Here is a 20,339-nt window from a genome sequence, read left to right as displayed (position 1 = left end):
GTGGTTTTCATGGGTTTTCTCAGGGTCTTTCCTAAATGCCACCTCAAAACTTTCAGCCCCTCTTGCACAGGATTAGACATCCCGTCCCTCCCCTCTCTCCTCAAGCCAAGACTGGCCAGGCCTCCCTTTCTGCGGGATAACTATATCGGTGCCAAGACTTTTACTGAGGTTCTTCTGTTTTCAAATTTAAAGTGATTCCCTTCAAGTCCCCACTTTCAACCACATTCCCAAAGATTATCATCATTATTTAACGGTTTGGTTTAAGCGCTTTATTAGTGCTACTATTTGGAATTTTTTAAAAAATCCTCTGTACTGCCAACGTTTCTTTTATGTAGAGATGTCAAAATAATAAGGATACTTTCCAATGAATTATTCTTCCTTTCACACCTACACTATTCCTATTATCTTGTGCTAAAAACTTCTTATGATGAGCTTTTATGTATCTGTCTATAAAATGTTACTAGTCAAGAAACAATTTTTAAGGAAAAGCTTCACTAGACTGCTGGAGACCATGCATGCTGTGCAGAACAAGACAATAATTTCTGAACTGATGGTCACAGATCCACAGGCCAAAAAACATGCTCCTGCCAGAAACACCCCAATTCAGGGCCTGAAATGCCAGATATTTAATATTTGTGCCTGTGTGTATATTCAAGGTCATGAACGTTTAACTTGGTGTCTATATCTGCTCATGGCCAGATTTTACCTAGCTATTTCTTTTGGTCAAACCCGACCTGAGTTCTCTTCATCCATCGTGGAGAAAAGTCCTTTTCTACTAATCTTATGTCTTAGACTTTCTTCTCATGTCTTGTCCTAAATGAACATGGTGATGAGATGACCACCTGTCAGGTGATTCCTGAGTTAAATGGAGCAAGGGATGGTGCAGAGATGACTTGAAATGCTTTCAAATTAAAGATTTTGTGAAGCAACTTTGACTCTTTCAGTGATACATCCTCTGTTGTGCTCTCCCATGGAGACCGAATGCCGTTCTCCCCAAGCCATAAGCAAGATGGGAGCTAGCCTCTTCCATTCCTGGGGCCATCTTAGTTCTCTCAGTGACTCGCCAGGGGTGACTCTCCTGACACTTTCATCACCTGCAATCACTATCTGTCTCTGTACTCTTTTTAATCTTCACAGGTCATTTTTATTGTTTGGCGATATTTCTAACTCCCTCAGTGATTCGGGAACCTCAATCGCATTTATCCTTTCTACCTCGATCCCTAATATAAACCTGGTAGGCATCAACTTCTATCTTACATCACTCAGATGCATATCTACCCACTTATTCATTTCCAGCTAACTTCTCAGTAAAATCTTTACTCTGATACTTTAGATTTTTGCCTCTTTCCAAAAGCATTCCATTCTTCCTTTATCACCTATACTTTGGGACGGTGACATATCATCCACATTTACAGAGAAAACTGAAATTATCCAGTGCAAGTATAATGTCCCTAAACTTCTCTTAATGTCTTTATCTCTAATCCTAAATGGAAAGAAGTCACAGAAAGTCCATGTTGAAAAGAAAGAAGAGGGCTTCCCTGGTGGCACAGTGGTTGAGAGTCTGCCTGCCGATGCAGGGGACACGGGTTCGTGCCCCGGTCTGGGAAGATCCCACATGCCGCGGAGCGGCTGGGCCCGTGAGCCATGGCCGCTGAGCCTGCGCGTCCGGGGCCTGTGCTCCGCAACGGGAGAGGCCGCAACAGTGAGAGGCCCACGTAACGCAAAAAAAAAAAAAAAAAAAAGATGTAACTTGAAATCTGTAATGGGTTGAATTGGGTCCTGCAAAAATTCATATGTTGGAGTTATAATACCCAATACACCAAAATGTGACCTTATTTGGAAACAGGGTCATTGCAGATATAATTAAGATATAATAATTATAATTAAGTTAAGATGAAATCTTACTGGAGTCGGATGGGCTCCTAATCCGACTGTTATCTTTATGAAAAGGGGAAGTTTGGAGACAGAAACACACACACAGGGAGAATGCCACGTCAAGATAAAGCTAGAGATCAGGGTGAAGCATCTACCAGCCAAGAAATACCAAAGATCGACAGAAACCACCAGAAGCTGGGAGAGGCATGGAACGGATTCTCCTTCATGGCCTTGGAAGGAACCAATCCTGCTGACAAGTTGCTTTTGGACTTCTGGCCTCCAGAACTGTGAGACAATAAATTTCTGTTGTGAAAGCCACCCAGTTTGAGGCACTGTGTTACAGCAGCCCTAACGAACTATACATAGTCCTAGCTCTACAGTTTTCTCATTTCTAAAGTAGGGATCGTAATTCTTATTATATCTACACCAAAGGCTGCTAGAAACAATAAACACATATAGTGCTTACCAAGTCCTAGGAAGTATGCTGAGTACTCCATATGGGTTAACTCATTTAATCTTCACCACAGTGCCATAATATAGACACTAGTATCATCTCCTTTTCACAGCTGAGGAAACTGAGGCACCGACATAATAAGTAAGTCACATAGAAAGTGAAGGAGCCAAGATATAAACCTAGGCAGTCTGCTAATATTACCCATGATATAACTATCTTTGTAAACCATAAAGTTCCTCCCAAATTAATCACCATCATCATATCACTTTCTTATTCAAGAGCCTCGATACACAAAGCAAAATGAACAAGTTTCTCCTCCAAGAGCTTCCACAGTCTAGTTCTGGCCCACCTTTTCAACATTATCATTCATTTCCTCCCTACACAAGCTCTCCCTTCACACTTACCTGTTCATCCTTGCTTGAGCACAACTCATATTTTTGTCCTTGATTCCCTCTGTTACTCTCTCTGGGGGTTCCCTCTACGGGCACTACTTCAAATGCATACCTTTCTCAAAGAACACAGTGCTATGTATGAAGCTTTCCCTAGTAACTCCATCCATAAGTGGTCTCCCCTATGGCCCCATATATGCATTGCTCAATACTCTTTGGGAATTCAGGGATGATGTCAACCAAGAAAGTGCTGATGCCATCGTATAACATGACAAAAGAAAGAAAATATTAACACAAACCACTAAAGAAAAAGGAAGTAAGGGAATTCCCTGGTGGTCCAGTAGTTAGGGCTCCGTGTTTCCATGGCAGGGGGCATGGGTTCGATCCCTGGTCCGGGAACTCATATCCCGCAAGACAAAAAATCAAAGAAAGAAAAAGGAGGTAAGTTTGCATGAGAATTACAAAGTACTACTTAAATTTACAGAAGTTAATACTTCCGGCTGAGTTGAAGAAGGAAGGATGCACTGAGGAGGTGGTATCTGAATTGGGCCCTAAAAAGGAGTCAATATGCACACTGAGTTACTTGAAGGTACTTGTTATCTTCTTTTCTCACATTTATTGTCAGTCCTCTCTGGCTCCAAAAGGGATTTGAGGCAGATCTCACCTGCTCAAGTATAAACTGGTAGAAGGCAGGGGTCTGAGTCTTCTTTGTCTTTCCTATGGTGTCATGCACCAATGATTACATGCAACACAGGCCTTCAAAAATATTTGTGGAAAAGAATGAAAGAGTATACAAAGAAGGTAAGGACAAAAGGAGAGAGAATGTCATAAAAGGAGACAAGTGAATTCCCATGATTTTTCTAAGAAGTTCTCCTTGACCTGGCAGCCACCCCATTCCTTTGCTCACTCCTCTTCCTGTGCCTTTGCTTAGCTGGCGGGCTCTGCTTGCAATGCTTTCTCCCCTCCCCTTTCTGGCATAAAAATCCTCTGAGGCCCAATTCACTCTCCCCTTCCTAGCTGAGTATTCTCTGCCCACGTAAGCCTCACAGACATCTTCCTTCCTGCAATCCTGCTGCATGCATTTGTCTCTGTTCAACACTTAATTGTTCTCATAAAGTTTCATATTTAGTTATAGTTTTATAGCTCCTGAAGGCTGGAAACCATGTCATATTTCTTTTGCATGCCGCCCCTCTTTGCCTCCACCCAGACGTCCCCTCAAACACAGAAGTACCTGGCAAGTACTCGCTGAATGACTAAATCCTTTCAGTATTTCTATTGCTAAAGTAGAACGTTCTTTCATCTGACTTTCCAGGTTCAAAAGTACATTGAAAAAAAGTTATATATCAAAGCATTCATTTCTGATAACACAGATTTATCTTTTCTAAAACTTGCAATCACTGAAACAAACTTCAGTGGCTTCACCAACAAGAAAAAAGGATGTAAACACACAAAGAAGGGTCTGTTACATAACCACCCTAATACTTCTAGCTCCACTCAACTTCTTTAGGCGCAGAATTGATCATTTTATGGCAATTTAGTAGTATAAATACTGCCAACAGATTTCTTCCCCAAGAAAGAGATACTGAAAGTGGTCCAACTTATCCTAAAACTTGCCAGATGAAATTTCACAAGTAGAGGTGAAACAGAATTTTTAAAGTTCCCACAGCACATACTCAAATACCATTTGTTAATTTGAATATTATACAGAATAACTCTATGCAAGTCACAGTAAATCTAAAAACTGTAATGGTGAAAATCTTAGAACCCTAGCAGAGCATGTGGTAAACAAGATGAATCTAATCTGAACAATACTGGTTTTCTTAGAAAAAAAGGTGGATCTTAAAATTTCACACTAGAGTTTAAGAAAGGATAATTTGAACTATTGCATAAAAGTAACAGATCGATTCTTATCTTGCTCTCTACTCCTCCTGGGTTCTCATTAGAGCCAACAGGCTCTAACTTGTAAAAGACTTACATTAAAGACAGAGGAATAAAAGAAATTAACCTCACAACTAAGGGAGACACTAAAAGACACTTTTACCTAAGTTAACTCTGCAGGCTTTTCAGTGATTCCAAGAACCAGTTTCCTCTGAGAAAGGTAATTGTGAAAAACATTTCAAAATTGCTTTGAAACTATGGGCTGTGAAACTAAGTAGAAACATTTAATTCCAGTTGCCAAAGACACTGACATTGTTGGGCTCCACTTCTTGACATCCCCCAAACCCACTGACCCAACATTGGCTAAGCGTGCATTTTCCAATACCTTTTGCAGCATCGCTATGAGCCTGCTTTTAAGATGATTACATCTTAAGTCCTACCTAATTTTCTTACTGAGAAAAAACACAACTGGTCTGACACCACAAATTAATTCTACTAGATTGCAGTATGTCAAAGGGACAAAGGAGCCAACTGAAAGAGTACCCAAATTGTTTGAATTTGGACCCAAATTCAGTCCAACTGAATTTGGACCCAAATTCAGTCCAAAGCTGAAACAATTTGAGCAACAAAATAAATAAAATAGTTCTGGATTACAACCCAAAGTATAAAAACAATATCCATGAGTCCATACTGATATAAAAATGACTGAATAAATAAATACATGAGGGAGAAAAGACAAATCTTTTGTGCATAAGAATTCCAAATGTTCAGTGTAGATACCCTGCTCTTTCGGAAGTGGAGCATGACCTCCCCCTCCTTAAGTGTGGACTGTGTCTTCCTCCCAAAGAGGACAGTATGGACCAGGGGGAAAAGAATAACCTCACAGTAAGAAACCTGACAAACGCTATTTCAGCCGGGTGATCAAGGTCAACATCAGCCATGATAAGTCATATTTATGATCTGTACCCTTGATATGATGTGATGAAAATGGCACTTTACTTTTATGCTCTTCCTCCCCCAAACCTAAAACCCCAGTATTATAATGAGAAAAATACTAGACAAATCCCACTCGAGAGACATTTTTTTATATATATATATATATTTTTTTTTTTTTTTTTTTTTTTGGTACGCGGGCCTCTCACTGCTGTGGCCTCTCCCGTTGTGGAGCACAGGCTCCGGACGCGCAGGCTCAGCGGCCATGGCTCACGGGCCCAGCCGCTTCGCGGCATGTGGGATCTTCCCGGACTGGGGCACGAATCCGTGTCCCCTGCATCGGCAGGCGGACTCTCAACCACTGCGCCACCAGGGAAGCCCTCGAGAGACATTATAAAAATGCCTGACCAGTCCTTAAAATTGTCAAGGTCTTCAAACCCAAGGAAAGTCTAAGAAACTTTCACAGAAAATAGGAGCCTGAGGAGACATGCTATTGTAACTAAATATAATGTGGTGTCCTGGGTGAGATCCTGGAACAGAAATGGGATATTAGGTAAAAGATAAGAAAATTTGAATATAATTTAGTTTCGGTTTGGGGTTTTTTTTTTAACACTTCCTTATTTTCTGCCACTGCAAGATGCTCCAGAATCACCTTGTATATTTCCTGCCCAGTCCTAGAATCAGCCATTTCTCTAAGGAGCCCTGGTTACTTTTGTGAAGAATGATTTTAAAAACCAAGAACTGAGCGCTAGGTGTGCTCATTACCACCAGGGTATCATTGCTGCTTGTCCTTTGCAGCTGACACAGTGAGGAAATACATGCGTGTATACTAAACCATGTATATATAATACATGTATCTATAAACAATTCTAAATTTAACCATCTGTACTGATACTAAGCTAAACATGAGTTCACACTTAGTCTCCAGCTCTAATCCATTACAAGGATCATTCTGGCCTCCTCCCCTTCCTCTTCTGTAAACTCCTACTTCACTGTAGAAAAACTGGTTCACTATAGAAAAAATTTTTTCTGTTTCTTTAATTTTGTATCTATATGAGATGCTGGATGTTCACTAAATTTATTTCATGATGTAAGTCAAATCATTATGCTGTATACCTTTAACTTTTATACAGTGCTGTATGTCAATTATATCTCAATAAAACTGGAGAGGGAAAAAAAAATTCTACTAGAGAGTCTATCTTCCTGAACAAAAATGAAGCAAAGTTCACATTGTTTCTATAAATGCTATTATTATTTTTAACCAAAATACTGCTATAAGAAGTTTGGAATATGAGGGAAGTTTCCAGACTCTTTCTGACATGGGCAACCTCTATGTTTTGACCACATGGCTAATGAATGCCCCATACATTCAGGTGACCACTGTTGCCAGTCTAGTTCTACTAGAAAAAATGGGGCAGGGAAAAGTAAAAGATATTACTGAAAGTCCAAATGGAACACCATAGTCTGATGCCAAGACCTTTTTAAACATTTTCTAAAATAAAAAAGAAATGTGGAGAAAAGTGACCTGTTTGGGGAGAAAACAGATTAAGCATAGAGGAGAGGAGTTTTCAGACACTGTAATGTGTATCTGTATGAAAGGTTGAAGCAGTCTTATATAGAATCAATATTTAACCAGTTAGCAAATACTTTGCTCTAATAAATAAAAATGCTAAGTAGAAACTATAAAAACAACTCGCATTTCAAACACTGAAACTGACCATTTCTTCTACATTCATATAATTAAGTCATTTTTAACTTCTAAGATTTTCAAATCCAGATGAGCAGAGGTCATAAAATTAGAACCCCAGAAGATAAATGCTAACATCCCTTCTGGACAACCTCACTTAAACCTCTCTAAACAGAGAAGAACTCAAAGGCCTCCTTCATAAATCCATTCTAAAGGTTAAAACATTCAGAAAAACTTCCCTGTATTTAGCATAAATCCCTCTTGATGCCTGCTCTACGGCGATTTCCTCTTCTTTTTCTTCAGGGAAGATGGAAAACAGCTGTTCAACATTCCCTTTCAGTCTCCTTTTTCCTTCCTGCCAGGCCCATTCCCCCCCCTGGGAGCAGTGTAAACACTGCAGGTGATTCCTAAATCCAGCTGGCCCCTGCCCGATTATCCACGGGTCTGGTGAGCCTGGCCCCATCCATACCTCCTAGGATGATATCATTCAACTGCCAAGGCCCCAAGAAGAGCTCTTAACCAGAATTTGTGGAATTCCAGAAATCCACTACTTATAGTCTGTCCTCAGATATAGCCAAACAACAAAAAGAGCACCGTGTCAAGAAGAAAAGCTAACAGTCACAACTGTAAAGAAGGTAAGCGGTGTGATCCTGCAGCCAGGCCACCTTTACTACTGCTCTACCTGGTGTCAGGGTGTTGAGTGCACCTTGGCGTGAAACAATTTTAAACTACTTGATGATTTTTATCATGCAATTCTTGAGTTTCTTGTCACTGACACAACTTTCTGGGTGTAAGCTAACTTTAGAAATGCTATAACCCTTTCAATACTTCAATGTAAAGGACTACTCTAAATGAAGGTGTCAATTTGTAGTCTGTTATTTCTTTACATGAGTAATCTCTACCAGATTCACAACATAATCTACAGATTACTACATTTTACACTAAGACTTATATAACCAACCTAATGTTGTTATCTCCCACTTCAGGAATCGCTAACAAATATCTCCATTTTTCTTGCAATAGCAATTAGACTCCCACAGTAAAGCCAGTATATTGCCTGTGTACTTCATCAATAAAAATATTACAGACCCACAAGCTTGGTGAGCCCATTTCCTTTACAAGTTCTTTTTAAGAGTTATGAAATGCTGACTCAACTTTGTTGTGGTAGAACATCTGCACACATTAAATGCCTATTGCTTAGTAGCTAAGTTTGTTACACATGAGAAAAACGTAAAATCCTTGATTTAATCAACAGATTCACAACCCTATGGCATCTATGTATGCAATGAATATTTCAAATGGAAAAATTTAAATGACAGCTTTTTAAATGAGTGTGGACCTACTCAATTTCTTCTGAAAGATCATGTACACTAATTTAAACACACACAAGGAATTCTACTATGATTATCCTACTATTTTCCACATTTACTGGGGAGAAGAGAGGCACTATTAATTCCATAAATAATACCAAAAAATGTTTCTGGCATGCAGACATATATATACACTCAGTTGCAAACTCTCTCTGACTCTGTCTAGGACAAAGCAGATGGGCACAACCTACAATGGATACGTCACATATATGTAATTGAGAGTTAACTGCATACATGTCTTTTGCTATATTTTTAAAAACAGGACTATACTTACCTAATGGTTATAACTATTCTCACATATAAAATGCCAAAACAAATCATGCTTATTATCAGGATGTTTATAGCTTCTACATATTACTAAAGAGGCAAATTCTGTTCTTTCAGAAATTACCTACTAACATTTGATGACAACACTTACCAAGATCATGTGTATGGAACACCCCAAGGGAGTCGAAACAAATAGAAGGAAATTCAGCGGTAATCTTAAAGCACATCAAAATTCATAGTGTTATTCGGAATTAAGAACTGAACTCCATTCAAGAAATAAACAGATGGCCTCAACAATCTTTTCTTCTCTTCCCAAAGTAAAATCATTCCCTTTTATTTTCTGTGATATTCAACAGATTCTCTGAATATTCTACCTCCTGCAGGTTTATACTCTTCTGGGCATCTGACAGAGGATCTGAAATCCACACCCTCAACAGGCTGGAGCTTGCTGAGACAAGCAGAAGGAAGCAACACAATTGGTAAAGCACCCAAAAACCTGAAGCCAGCTAATGAGAGCTGAGCAATGAGCCTAGGGTTTTGTGGGAATTAGAAGGGGCCCCAGGATGGAAGCCTGACGAGGATGAGAAGAGATAGGCAGAGTGAGAGGAGAGAGCTGTGGGAAGAGGGTCTGTAAACAGCCAGTTTACGGAAGCCTGGGAAGCACATAAGCATTCCAGGGAGCTGACAGTTCAGGGACAGTAATGAGTAAGCGGGATAATAAATTAGATCTGTAGGAAAATGAAATATAAGAGTCTTTAACAACATGAATGTGGAGTCATAAAGGAGAAAAGTAGAATTACATACGCCATTTAGGTTAATCTCATGTTTAAGGTAGACCACTAATTACTTGCAAATGAGAGACAACAGGTCTTCCCTGGCGGCGCAATGGTTGAGAATCTGCCTGCCAAAGCAGAGGACACGGGTTTCGAGCCCTGGTCCAGGAAGATCCCACGTGCCGCGGAGCAACTAAGCCCATGAGCCACAACTACTGAGCCTGCGCTCTAGAGCCCACAAGCCGCAGCTACTGAACCCCGCACGCCTAGAGCCCGTGCTCAGCAACAAAGAGAAGCCACTGCAATGAGAAGCCTGTGCACTGCAATAAACAGTTGCCCCCACTCGCCACGACTAGAGAGAGAGCCCGCGCACAACAGGGAAGACCCAATGTAGCCAAAAATAAAATAAATTTTAAAAAAATGAGAGATAAGTCTCTTACTTCCATGGTATTTCCATTTCTACACCCCTAAAATGAGGATAAGACACCTGCTCTACATCACTCTCCATTTCCACTAGGCTAAAATATCAGAATATTAGAATTATTTGAAAAAATATTAAATTACTAGTCAGTTTTAAAATGCAAGCATTCACGTAGCTGTATGACCTATCAAGAACTCTTCCTTCAATTGTCTAAATGTATATGAATTCATAAGAGTTTATTAACGCTAGTTTCTCCTCTTAATCGCGTCCACAATACTTCCTAATTTTCTTTCCAGTATGATTCTTCCCTGCAATATCTCTCCACCATCCCCTAACCAAACCACTCTTCCATATGCAACTAGAAGTTGTGAAACAATAAAGTTAGATGGGTCAGAACTTGGGACTACATTTATTAACTAACATATATAGAAAGATTTTCTTTAAAGAAAAATTGCTTCAATTAAAAATATTATCCACTTAATGCAAAGTTTGATTTTTAACATCTTTCTTGGAGTATGATTGCTTTACAATGGTGTGTTAGTTTCTGCTGTATAACAAAGTGAATCAGCTATACATATACATATATCCCCATATCCCCTCCCTCTTGCACCTCCCTCCCACCCTCCCTATCCCACCCCTCTAGGTGGTCACAAAGCACCAAGCTGATCTCCCAGTCCTATGCAGCTGCTTCCCACTAGCTATCTATTTTACATTTGGTAGTGTATAGGTGTCAATGCTACTCTTTCACTTTATCCCAGCTTACCCTTCCCCCTCCCCGAGTCCAACTCCATTCTCTACCTCTGCATCTTTATTCCTGTCCTGCCCCTAGGTTCATCAGAACTATATTTTTTTTGCAAAGTTTAATTTTTAAAATATAATTTCCTATTAGAGTTGGGCATTAGAGTTGGCAAGACTTTTTGAACTTCATCCATTTCTAATTATTGCTATCACCAAATAGAAGCATGGATCAGTGCCTCTGAAATCTAGGACTTTAATCTCTACTTTCATTCTGCCCTTAATTAATCATATGAATTTTACTGGAAAATAATTTCTTTTTCATACTCTGGGCTTACACGCTTGCCTAATTCCCATGCTGGGCACTGACTCAGGTTTAGAGGATTACACTGCGTCATCCAAATACCTACTGGTAATTTGGTGACCACCAAAGAGTTTTATTCTCCAAATCACTGTAGGTGAAGATAATGTAATTCCAAGATGAGAAAACCCTAAGGCATTTTATAATATAGTAATAAGAACTGTCCTGCCCTCCGCTTGGACCCATTATTTCAGAAGGGTTGCTGGACATGGAATCTCTGCCTTACCCACTCCTTCATAATAGTAAAGATCCAGCCCCTCTCAGTAAATGGAATAAAAGTATCCACTAAAATGATGGAGTTCCCTGGACCAGACATTCTTGATCTCCTCAAAGGCCTGCCACAAACATATCCCAGGACAATAACAGTATTTCTTTTTTTTTTTTTTTAAATGGAGGAGGGTGAAAAAAGGATAAGAAAATGTGTTATGTCTAGGACTCAAACATGCAAATGATTTAAGTAATATTTAACATATGCTGCAAATACAAAAGGCTAGTCCTTTAGTAGTTTCTTTACCCCTTTGGAACACGAAGGTTACTGATATATTACAACCCAAATTTAAATGTATCTTTCTTTATTCCTCTCCATCATTTGTTGAAATCATAATAGAGTGGATCTCATGTAATTTCTTTCATGAACATGTAATTTCTTTCATGCCTTAGTGTAATCCAAGGCAAGTAGAAATAAATACCAAAATATTCTGCTACAAATAATATTAAGAAATGTATAAACAAATATTTTTTTGTTTAATTGCAGAATGCATTTTCATCTATGATCTTAAGACACTTTTTCAGAGATTAAAAAAATCTTTATAATGAGGTATTGGGAAGGGTGGGGCAACATCTGCGAAGCTAAGAACTTTCCCTCCTGGATGGCCACCAGATCAAGGCAGTACTGTGGGATATTGGACTGGAAAACAAATATCATTGAAAACCTGTAATTAGCTAATTTGTGGAATAATTTTATAAACACTAAAGTAGATGCACACAAAAATATTAGGTATTATGATGGTCCTGACCTCATGTGGCAAACCTAGCTAACTTCTTACCCAGTGTCTTTCCATAACCAGGCCCCTAACCTCAGATGGAGGAACTTTAAACAGCTTCTACCCAGCAGGACCAGGAAGGTGCTAATAATCCCCTCAGTGACAAAGGCCTAAATCGTATTCTGTGGCAAATTTCCCTCTTTATCCACATTTCTTTTTTTTGAGAATTCCATTTTACTTGGTAACTGTACTATCGATACTTTTTAACCTGAATGTAAAAATGTACTATGTAGGCCACTGTCTTTATTTAACGAAAGCTAGACGACACTAATACTGACATCATATACCAATTAATGAAAAATGATGCTTCCCAAGCCCAGACTCTCAGGTGCTGCTTATTTATGGTTTCTCCCTTTCTACCTTAAGAGCTTGGGGAGAGCCGGGGCAGTTTCTTATATCCTTCCGTATGTTTCCTAAGTAAACAGCACTGTCTTGCATTTATTGCTGAACCCACACAGGTCACTAGATGATGGAGGCATCAAACTCAATATTTTCTCTTCTCCAGTTATACTAGAACACATCTTACCTGCACACTTCATAAAAGGACACGTATCTGTATGGGACCTTGTAGTACATGACACACAAATACTCAGATAATGCTGTATTTTATTTTTTCCATGCACATTATGAACAATTTGGGGATCCCATTTTAGAAGTAGTGTCAGAATATTCTATAAAACATTGCACATAGGGACTTCCCTGGTGGTGCAGTGGTTAAGAATCCGCCTGCCAATGCAGGGAACACGAGTTCGAGCCCTGGTCCGGGAAGATCCCACATGCCGCGGAGCAACTAAGCCCGGCCACCACAGCTACTGAGCCTGCGCTCTAGGGCCCGCAAGCCACAACTACTGAGCCCACGTGCCACAACTACTGAGCTCATGTGCCTAGAACCCGTGCTCTGCAACAAAAGAAGCCACCACAATCAGAAGCCCACGCATCGCGACGAAGAGTAGCCCCTGCTCGCAACTAGAGAAAGGCCGTGTGCAGCAACGAAGACCCAACACAACCAAAAATAAAATAAAATAAAATAATAATAAAAAACATTGCACATAATATTTCATTTCCTACGGGTTATCATTTATTGAGAAATTTTTAAAAACTGAAGAAAAGGAAATTCCTGAAAGGTTAACTCTATAATGTGAAAAATAAAATACTCAAAAAAAACCTGTTTTGAAACTATTTCTCAGTGAGAACGTCCCTTCTCAAATTTAATGTAACATTAACTAAACCATGACTAATGAAAAAACGTTTTAAAAAACTTTATAACACGGAGATTCCCAGAAATTAAAAGTGGCATTTCCTGATCTAAGGAATTCCAGGTAAATGAGGTTCACCTACTTTTTTTTAAGCAATGGATTCGGTTTCAGCTCTAATGCCCGAGAGCCTAAGCAGAGGCTGATGCCTCAAATGAGCAATGAAAATGAGAAAGTTCTCGGGTCACAAACTTAGCTCAGATTCCAGCCGCGACAGATCTTGCGCCCATGTGGCATTGCTCACAGAGCTTCCCAGCCTGTGAGTCAAGCACGTCCCAGCCCCACCCTACCACCAGGGGCTGCCAGGGAGTGAGGTTTACCAACAATTTCTCCAAGTGTCTGCGGAGCCGGGCGGCTCTGGAATCCAGCGCCTGGGGGAGGCTCGGGACGTGCCTGCCCAGCTTCCACAATCGCAGAGGCGGGCTGCCAGCGCCAGCGTCGGCACCCACGACCACTACCACCCCCAATTAACGGAGAGATGCAGGGAAAGGAGGGCGCGAAGCTGTGCCAGGCTACCGGGCAGAGGGAAGCCGGAGCCCCCCGGCCGTCCAGGAAATCGCTGCTGGGCCGGCCGGACCCGACGCACCGAAAGTGATCTGAGTTCTTATGGTGCGCCCGGCTCTGCGCTGGGCGCTCGAGGGCTGGGAAGGGACTAAAAGCTGCCCCGCCGCCGGGGAAACCCACGGCTCCGGCTTCACGCCTCGCGCGCCCTCCAGGAGCCCAGCGGAACCGGGCTCGGGCGCGCAGCTCGCGGCGCTCTGCGCCCGGCGGGGGACGTGGCTCTTCGCGTGCCTCCCGCCGGCGCCCGGCCACCCGCCCGAATCTCCGGAAGAAAGTTGCGCCGCGCGGGGCCCAGAGCGGCGCCCGCCGCGCGCCCCTGCCCACCACTCGCGCGCCCCTCCGCTTACCGCTCCCCGCCGCGGCTTCGTCCTCTCGGGCGTCGCCTCCCAGCTTGGGCCCAGGCTCCGGAAGCCCTTCCCGGCCCCCCTCACTCCAGGGCGCCCGGGCCCCCGGCGCCCTCGGAGCCGAGCCCTCAGCGCGCCCGCCGCGCCATGGGTGCGGGTGGGCGCCGCGCCACAGGATGCGCCGCTGCAGCCTCGGGCGGCGCTACTGCGAGCCGGGCCGGCGCGGGCGGGTGGGGTGTGGGCGAAAGGGGAGGAGGGCGGGACGCGGCGGGCGCTGAGGCTCAGCTGCAGGGAGGAGGAAACCGCAACGTCACCAGCGCCCCGGGAGGCGAGGACGGGGAGGGAGAAACGGGGACCCCTTCCCGCCGCCGGACCCCGACCTCCGGCCCGCCTCGCTTTCTCTTCCTCCTCCTCTCCCGGGACTCGCGGCTCTCGGCCTTCCCCTCCACTCGGGCCCCGACTCCACGCACCCCTACCCTGCCAGGCCTCTTTGGCTTCAACTTGCTCTAGTTTCTAATGACCCCACGCGCTTCGGGTTCAACTCTAGAATCGCCCCCAAGCGAAGGGTACTTTTGGAGGCCCGAGGGGAGGAGCTGATGCTTCCATAGAGCTCCGGGAGAGGAAACCGTTTTCCTCCAACGTTGAGAACTTTACCACCGAGGCTGTTACCCACTCCCCTCGCCTTTTCCAAAATTGTTACCCCTCCGTTTCTCCCGAATTCGGTTTTACTCTCTTCTCAGACAGAAGGGTGGAAATCACCTATTTAGAAGCGGTCCTCGCCTTAACCGTACTAACAAAATACAGTAAAGCCAAAAGCACTGAACCCTGCAAACTGAACGGATGTTAATCAAAGGTAAAGGGTCAGGAACAGAACACTTGATATATACAACGCACAAGAGGAAATTTAATTTACCTTATCTCCTAGGCCTGGGTGGACGAGGGAGAGAAAGAGAGAGAGACCGACTCCCCTCATCCGTCTGAGTTTTTCAGGTGGAGGATTTGCAACCTTAGTAGTCACAGCCCCTTTGGAGAAGTTTCCTGCCTTCTCTTCCAGCAGCCATTGCACACAGCCTGATCCAACCTGGCCTCAGGAAAGTGGCAGACAAGACCAGGGCCGTCACCGCAGGGCTTCCTCAGCCTTGGCTTGTAATTAACCTGCCAGAGCTAGGCGGTACAGTGACAGATGTTCATCCATTCTTTAGCACTAGAGATGTTTTACCTGAGAGCAGTGCTTTTCTCCCTTGCTTCTCCCATGCTTTGTTTGAGTTCTGAAGGGCCACCTCCTTCCATTTTCCCATCCTCAGAGTATCTCAAGACCTACAGAGTAGTTTCCCTCAGGCCACATTAGAAAGAAATGTGGATGTCGAGTTTTATGCTTCTTTTTTTCAGAAATTGCATGTGGAGAGAAATTCCTTACAAAATGGTCAAGAGGAAGTGGTTTTGTTAAAATATTTTAAATGTTCACTCAAGTAAACCACTAATTTGCATAAACTTCCAGATGTTTTAGAGGTGGACTGTGGAGGAGATAAGGGGCTCTAGAACTTAAAACTAGTTTAATCTGGTTTAAATCCTCATTTTGCAATTTACTACGAGGGTCCTTGGAAAACTAACCTCAGAGCCTCCGTCTTCTCATCTGTAATGTAGAGATATAATACCTCCATCGAACAGCTATAGAGAAGATACAATAAAAATATTGAATATTTGAGTTACTACATGCCAGATACTATGCTAAGAGATTTACATATATTAATTCAATTATTAGAGAAGATTCATTGTGAATCTTCTCTAATAATTGAAAAAAAGTGTTAATTTACACTTACCTTCTCAAATTTGGAAGAGACCTTAGAAAAAGCGTCTGGTTTGATTTATTTAACCTCTAGATAAGTAGTCATCTAACTCAGTGGTCCTCCAACCTAGAACATTAAATCAGCAGGGGAGCTTTGATAAAATACTTTTTAATGGGGACCCCACACCAGACCAATAAATCAGAATCTCTAGGGCTAACATGTAAACATCAGCATTTTAAAATCTCTTCCCAGGCGATCAGAATGTGCAACCAGGATTAAGAAATCTTCAAAGGAGGGCTTCCCTGGTGGCACAGTGGTTGAGAGTCCGCCTGCCGATGCAGGGGACACGGGTTCGTGCCCCAGTCCGGGAGGATCCCACATGCCGCGGAGTGGCTGGGCCCGTGAGCCATGGCCACTGAGCTTGCGCATCCGGAGCCTGTGCTCCGCAACGGGAGAGGCCACAACAGTGAGAGGCCCGCGTACCGCAAAAAAAAAAGAAAAAAAAGAAAAGAAATCTTCAAAGGAGACAGTACCCACTGTCTTTTATTCCCCTTTGCCCCCAGTTTTGCTGTAAATTGACCTGGAAATCTGCTTCTGAATAACATCCACCTCTTGCAAATGGTCCCCCAAATAGTAGGGCTCAAAGATCTGCAATCCTGCCCTCTGGGGTCTTCTAGGATGCATTTAGCATGAATTCCACAGGAGAGCGCTTCAATTTGTCTGGATACCTACCAACTCCATCAGCTTTTCCTTATCTTTTCTGAAAGCCCTTGGAAGGTGGTTTACTTTGCCATTGTTCCTCTCAAAATCTGATCCCCAAAACTGAGTTCAAGGTTTTATTCAAATAACACAGATGTTTAACGGCTTGGTTCTAATTACTGTATTTTCCCCAAGTAAATCCTAGGCACTATTATGGCAGCAACATTACCCTATTGACTCCTATATTACAATCTACTAAAATTCTGAAGCAATAATGTCTTTTTCTCACCCACTCCAAAACACTTCTTCCCGAGCCACACCCATTATAGTTTGTTCAACACTTAGCACAATAAAATTTAATAGAATCACATGTTAAGTTAGGCCTCTTCTTTTAGCTTATTGACATGTTATGTATCACTGATGTAACTGAGTAATTCTACGTCCCAGCTTCACGTGTTCTGCAAATTCAGTCTGTATGCCATGTCAACATTCAAGTTCTCATTCTCAGATGCCTTCCACTGCTGACACTGAATTAGCATGCTGTTGAGGAATATTCTCATCAGTTGAGGAACCTCACGTAACTTAATATTTTCTTCCCTTGTCCCAGAGCAGCTAATGCACATGGGTACGTGACATCTTTGTAGAAATTAAAGTACACCATCATTTCCCAGACTGAGGGGTTAGGGAAAAGTGACCTCTTCCCCCAGTTACAGCCCCAAACAGCAGATGTGCTTTGTCTATTAGATGTCCTTGCTATATGGTGTTACAACATAGTCCAAAAAAGGAAATGACTACTTGTGAATTCTTGTTAACTTCTGAGTTTCTTCCTTTTCTAAGTGCCCAGATATTACCTTAATCATAGGTTTATTCATTTTGCTCAGGATCTGTGACAAGCTCCTTGTCTTGGTTTCAGGAATCGAGCTGCTTCTTTTTGTTGAAAACTGGAACTCCATTTGTTCATCCCCAGTCTTTCAGTGTTCATCTCTGATGATTCTAGATGAAAGTCCTTATTTGTAAACTCTCCTTGCTGAGATGTAATTTTTCTAGGCAAGAGAAGTTAAGCTTTAGAGAGCTAGGCTTTCTTACAAGTTCTTCACCTATCTTAGCTTTCAATTAACTACTGCAAAGTACATTTTACTCTTTCAGGTTGAAGGGTTATTTTTTTCCATGATAGGGAAGAAAAAAGGGAGTTAGTTCTGGTTTATCATCCACTTACCTTAAGTAGGTATATCCCTTCTATGATCTTACAAAATGTATTTTTCTTGTTGTTGTCCTTAGTTTATTTTTGGCTCTAGCCTAATGAACCCCAGTCTTACAGGGCTGTTACCAGTATATGGTTTCTGTTCTCTTGTTTAAGTCATTAAACTCAAATTTGCCCTTTAGGTTTTACTAACCAGCCAGCTGGTCCATGACTGTATACCTGCTTCAATCCTTGAAAAGCCTTTTTTTCCCCCCTCAGACCAAATTAGTCTATTCATAAAACCATCTTACCCTACATCTAAGAGATACATCGTCGAGTCACCGAAGAGGTGTGATCATTTTGGTTTGCTCAAACCCTATTGCCCTATACTTGTACTAACTTCCTCAGTGACAATATCCTTCAGCTTCCCCTTCCATCTCCGGGCATTCAGCCCTGGTCAGACATCCACCACCAATTTCTCCAACCTTCCTTTCTCAGGCCTGTCACCTCCCTGACTCTTCCAGTGCTGACCTGCTCCTTGCCACTGCCTAGACTGTTCTGCTGCTACTGCTTCATCTCCAGATGATTCAAGCTTCCTGAACTTAGCTTTCATCATTAATACGAAAGGAAACATTCACCTACATTCTTAATCATAATTGAGTTGTAACCCTCCACCCTCAGTCACAATTTGAGGCGTTTACGTATAATTCTTCAGATACATGTTTCCTGGCCTCACAATCTTTTAACAGATCGATCATTACGTGTGCCAGGTACTTCCATCTGTGTCTCATTTTACCCTCACAGGCACTGATGTCAGTATTACTATGTTCATTTGACTGATGAGGAAACAGAGGCTCAGAAAGTTGAAGTGAATTTCCCAAGATGTAATGGCTCAGACCACATATGATTACGTTGTCTGTTATCAAATGCAGGCTCTTCCACTAAACCACTTGGCCCATACTAACTTTTCATATCTAAAGCCCCACTTACAGTCTGTGTCCTGGTCTCAGATGAAAGTTATCCTCCATTCATGCTCCATTGACTTTTGAAACTGATGATTTTTACATATCCCCTGAGTTACCTTAAACTACTGTTGGGCTGCACCCTGCAGGCCTGCAAGCCTTGTAGTTGCCCAGCCTGGAGACCAAAGAAAGAGCTTGGAAACAGTGACAGAGACATCAATGGTTTATTGGACAGGGGATCTTAAGCAAAATGTCCTGGAGGGGCACCCCACTGCCTACAACAGACAACATGGCAACAATCTTCTCTACTCAAGGGAGGAGGCTACTATTTATAGGTGGAATTGACATCAGGTGGGCTCATCAGTTACAGGGACAAATTAAGCCCTATAATTATGAGGTTGGATAGTTGTATGAGAGAATCAGGGACTGGTCCAGCAGGAGATGTACAGGGAGCCAGAGAACAGCCATCTTGAATGGCCTAACCATACAACTACCCAAGGTGTCCCTTACACCTACCAAACTATAGCACTATTCTCTGAAATTACAAAAATGATTATTAATTTTTGCCACATGAATGGATGAAATTAGAAGTTTGTTCTTTACTCAGAGTTATGGAATGGCTCAAAATTTTAAGCATTTAGTATTTTTCTTAAACATGGCTTTTGAGAATTGTAAAGAAATCTGGACATCACTGAGGAATTTAGAAAATAAATATTTATTGAGGTGTTTTTAATTGGGTGATTCAGGTGCTTGGGTAGTACTTAATTCCCCTCTTTTTACCAAACTCTGGCTTTTTCCAGAAAAGTACAACTAGGGAAGAATTGTGTTAAGAAGTTTCTGAGGACAGGTTCACGGCCCAGGAATCTGATTGCCAAATGTCCGTGTATTGTTATGGTCTGTTATTTCAAGAAATAGCCCAATTTCTCTCTTCATACACCCCACTCACAGCCCTGCTGAAGTAGTTGAGTTCATGCCAGGTTTGCACTAGTTTGGAAGCCAAACCTTATGAGGCTTTATGCTCATGTATTCGGGAGACCATAAGGAGTTATTCAGGCAGTATTCTGTAGTAGAACTCTAACCCTAAGGCTGCATATTAGCGTCACCTGCGGGAGTACCTAAAACACACCAATGCTCAGGCTTACTCTCAGAAATTCTTATTTAATTCTTTCTAGGATGACGTCCAGACATCCCATATTCTTTTTAAGATGCCAGATGGTTCCAGTATGTAGCCAAAGTTAGAACCAATACTCCATAGCAGTGCTTCCCAAACTTTGCTGTACTTTAGAACAGCCTGTGGGCTTTTAGAACTTCTGATGCTCAGGCTGTAGCCTGTACCAATCAAAGCATAATAACAGGGTGTTTAAAGC

At 42.2% G+C, this 20,339-nt stretch overlaps 2 protein-coding genes across 2 annotated transcripts in view; both read right to left on the bottom strand.

Annotated features, from left to right (window-relative positions):
- DSE (dermatan sulfate epimerase) overlaps positions 1–14,476 on the bottom strand; it is a 69,216-nt gene extending 54,740 nt beyond the window's left edge. Inside the window, exon 1 of the mRNA XM_079939860.1 lies at positions 14,348–14,476. The gene's annotated coding sequence lies outside the window, so the exon portion shown is untranslated. The remainder of the gene's footprint in view (positions 1–14,347) is intronic.
- LOC307195482 (uncharacterized protein) lies at positions 13,826–15,317 on the bottom strand (the record flags this gene model as incomplete). Its single annotated transcript, XM_079939604.1, has 2 exons — positions 13,826–14,629; positions 15,258–15,317. 2 exons carry the CDS (start codon positions 15,315–15,317, stop codon positions 13,952–13,954), a joined length of 738 nt encoding a protein of 245 aa, XP_079795730.1. The 3' UTR covers positions 13,826–13,951.
- Between the last annotated feature and the right edge of the window lie 5,022 nt (positions 15,318–20,339).

The sequence above is a fragment of the Stenella coeruleoalba genome (genome assembly GCF_951394435.1).
Source record: "Stenella coeruleoalba genome assembly, chromosome: 12".
NCBI lineage: Eukaryota > Metazoa > Chordata > Mammalia > Artiodactyla > Delphinidae > Stenella > Stenella coeruleoalba.
This window is presented reverse-complemented; position numbering and strand designations above follow the sequence as displayed.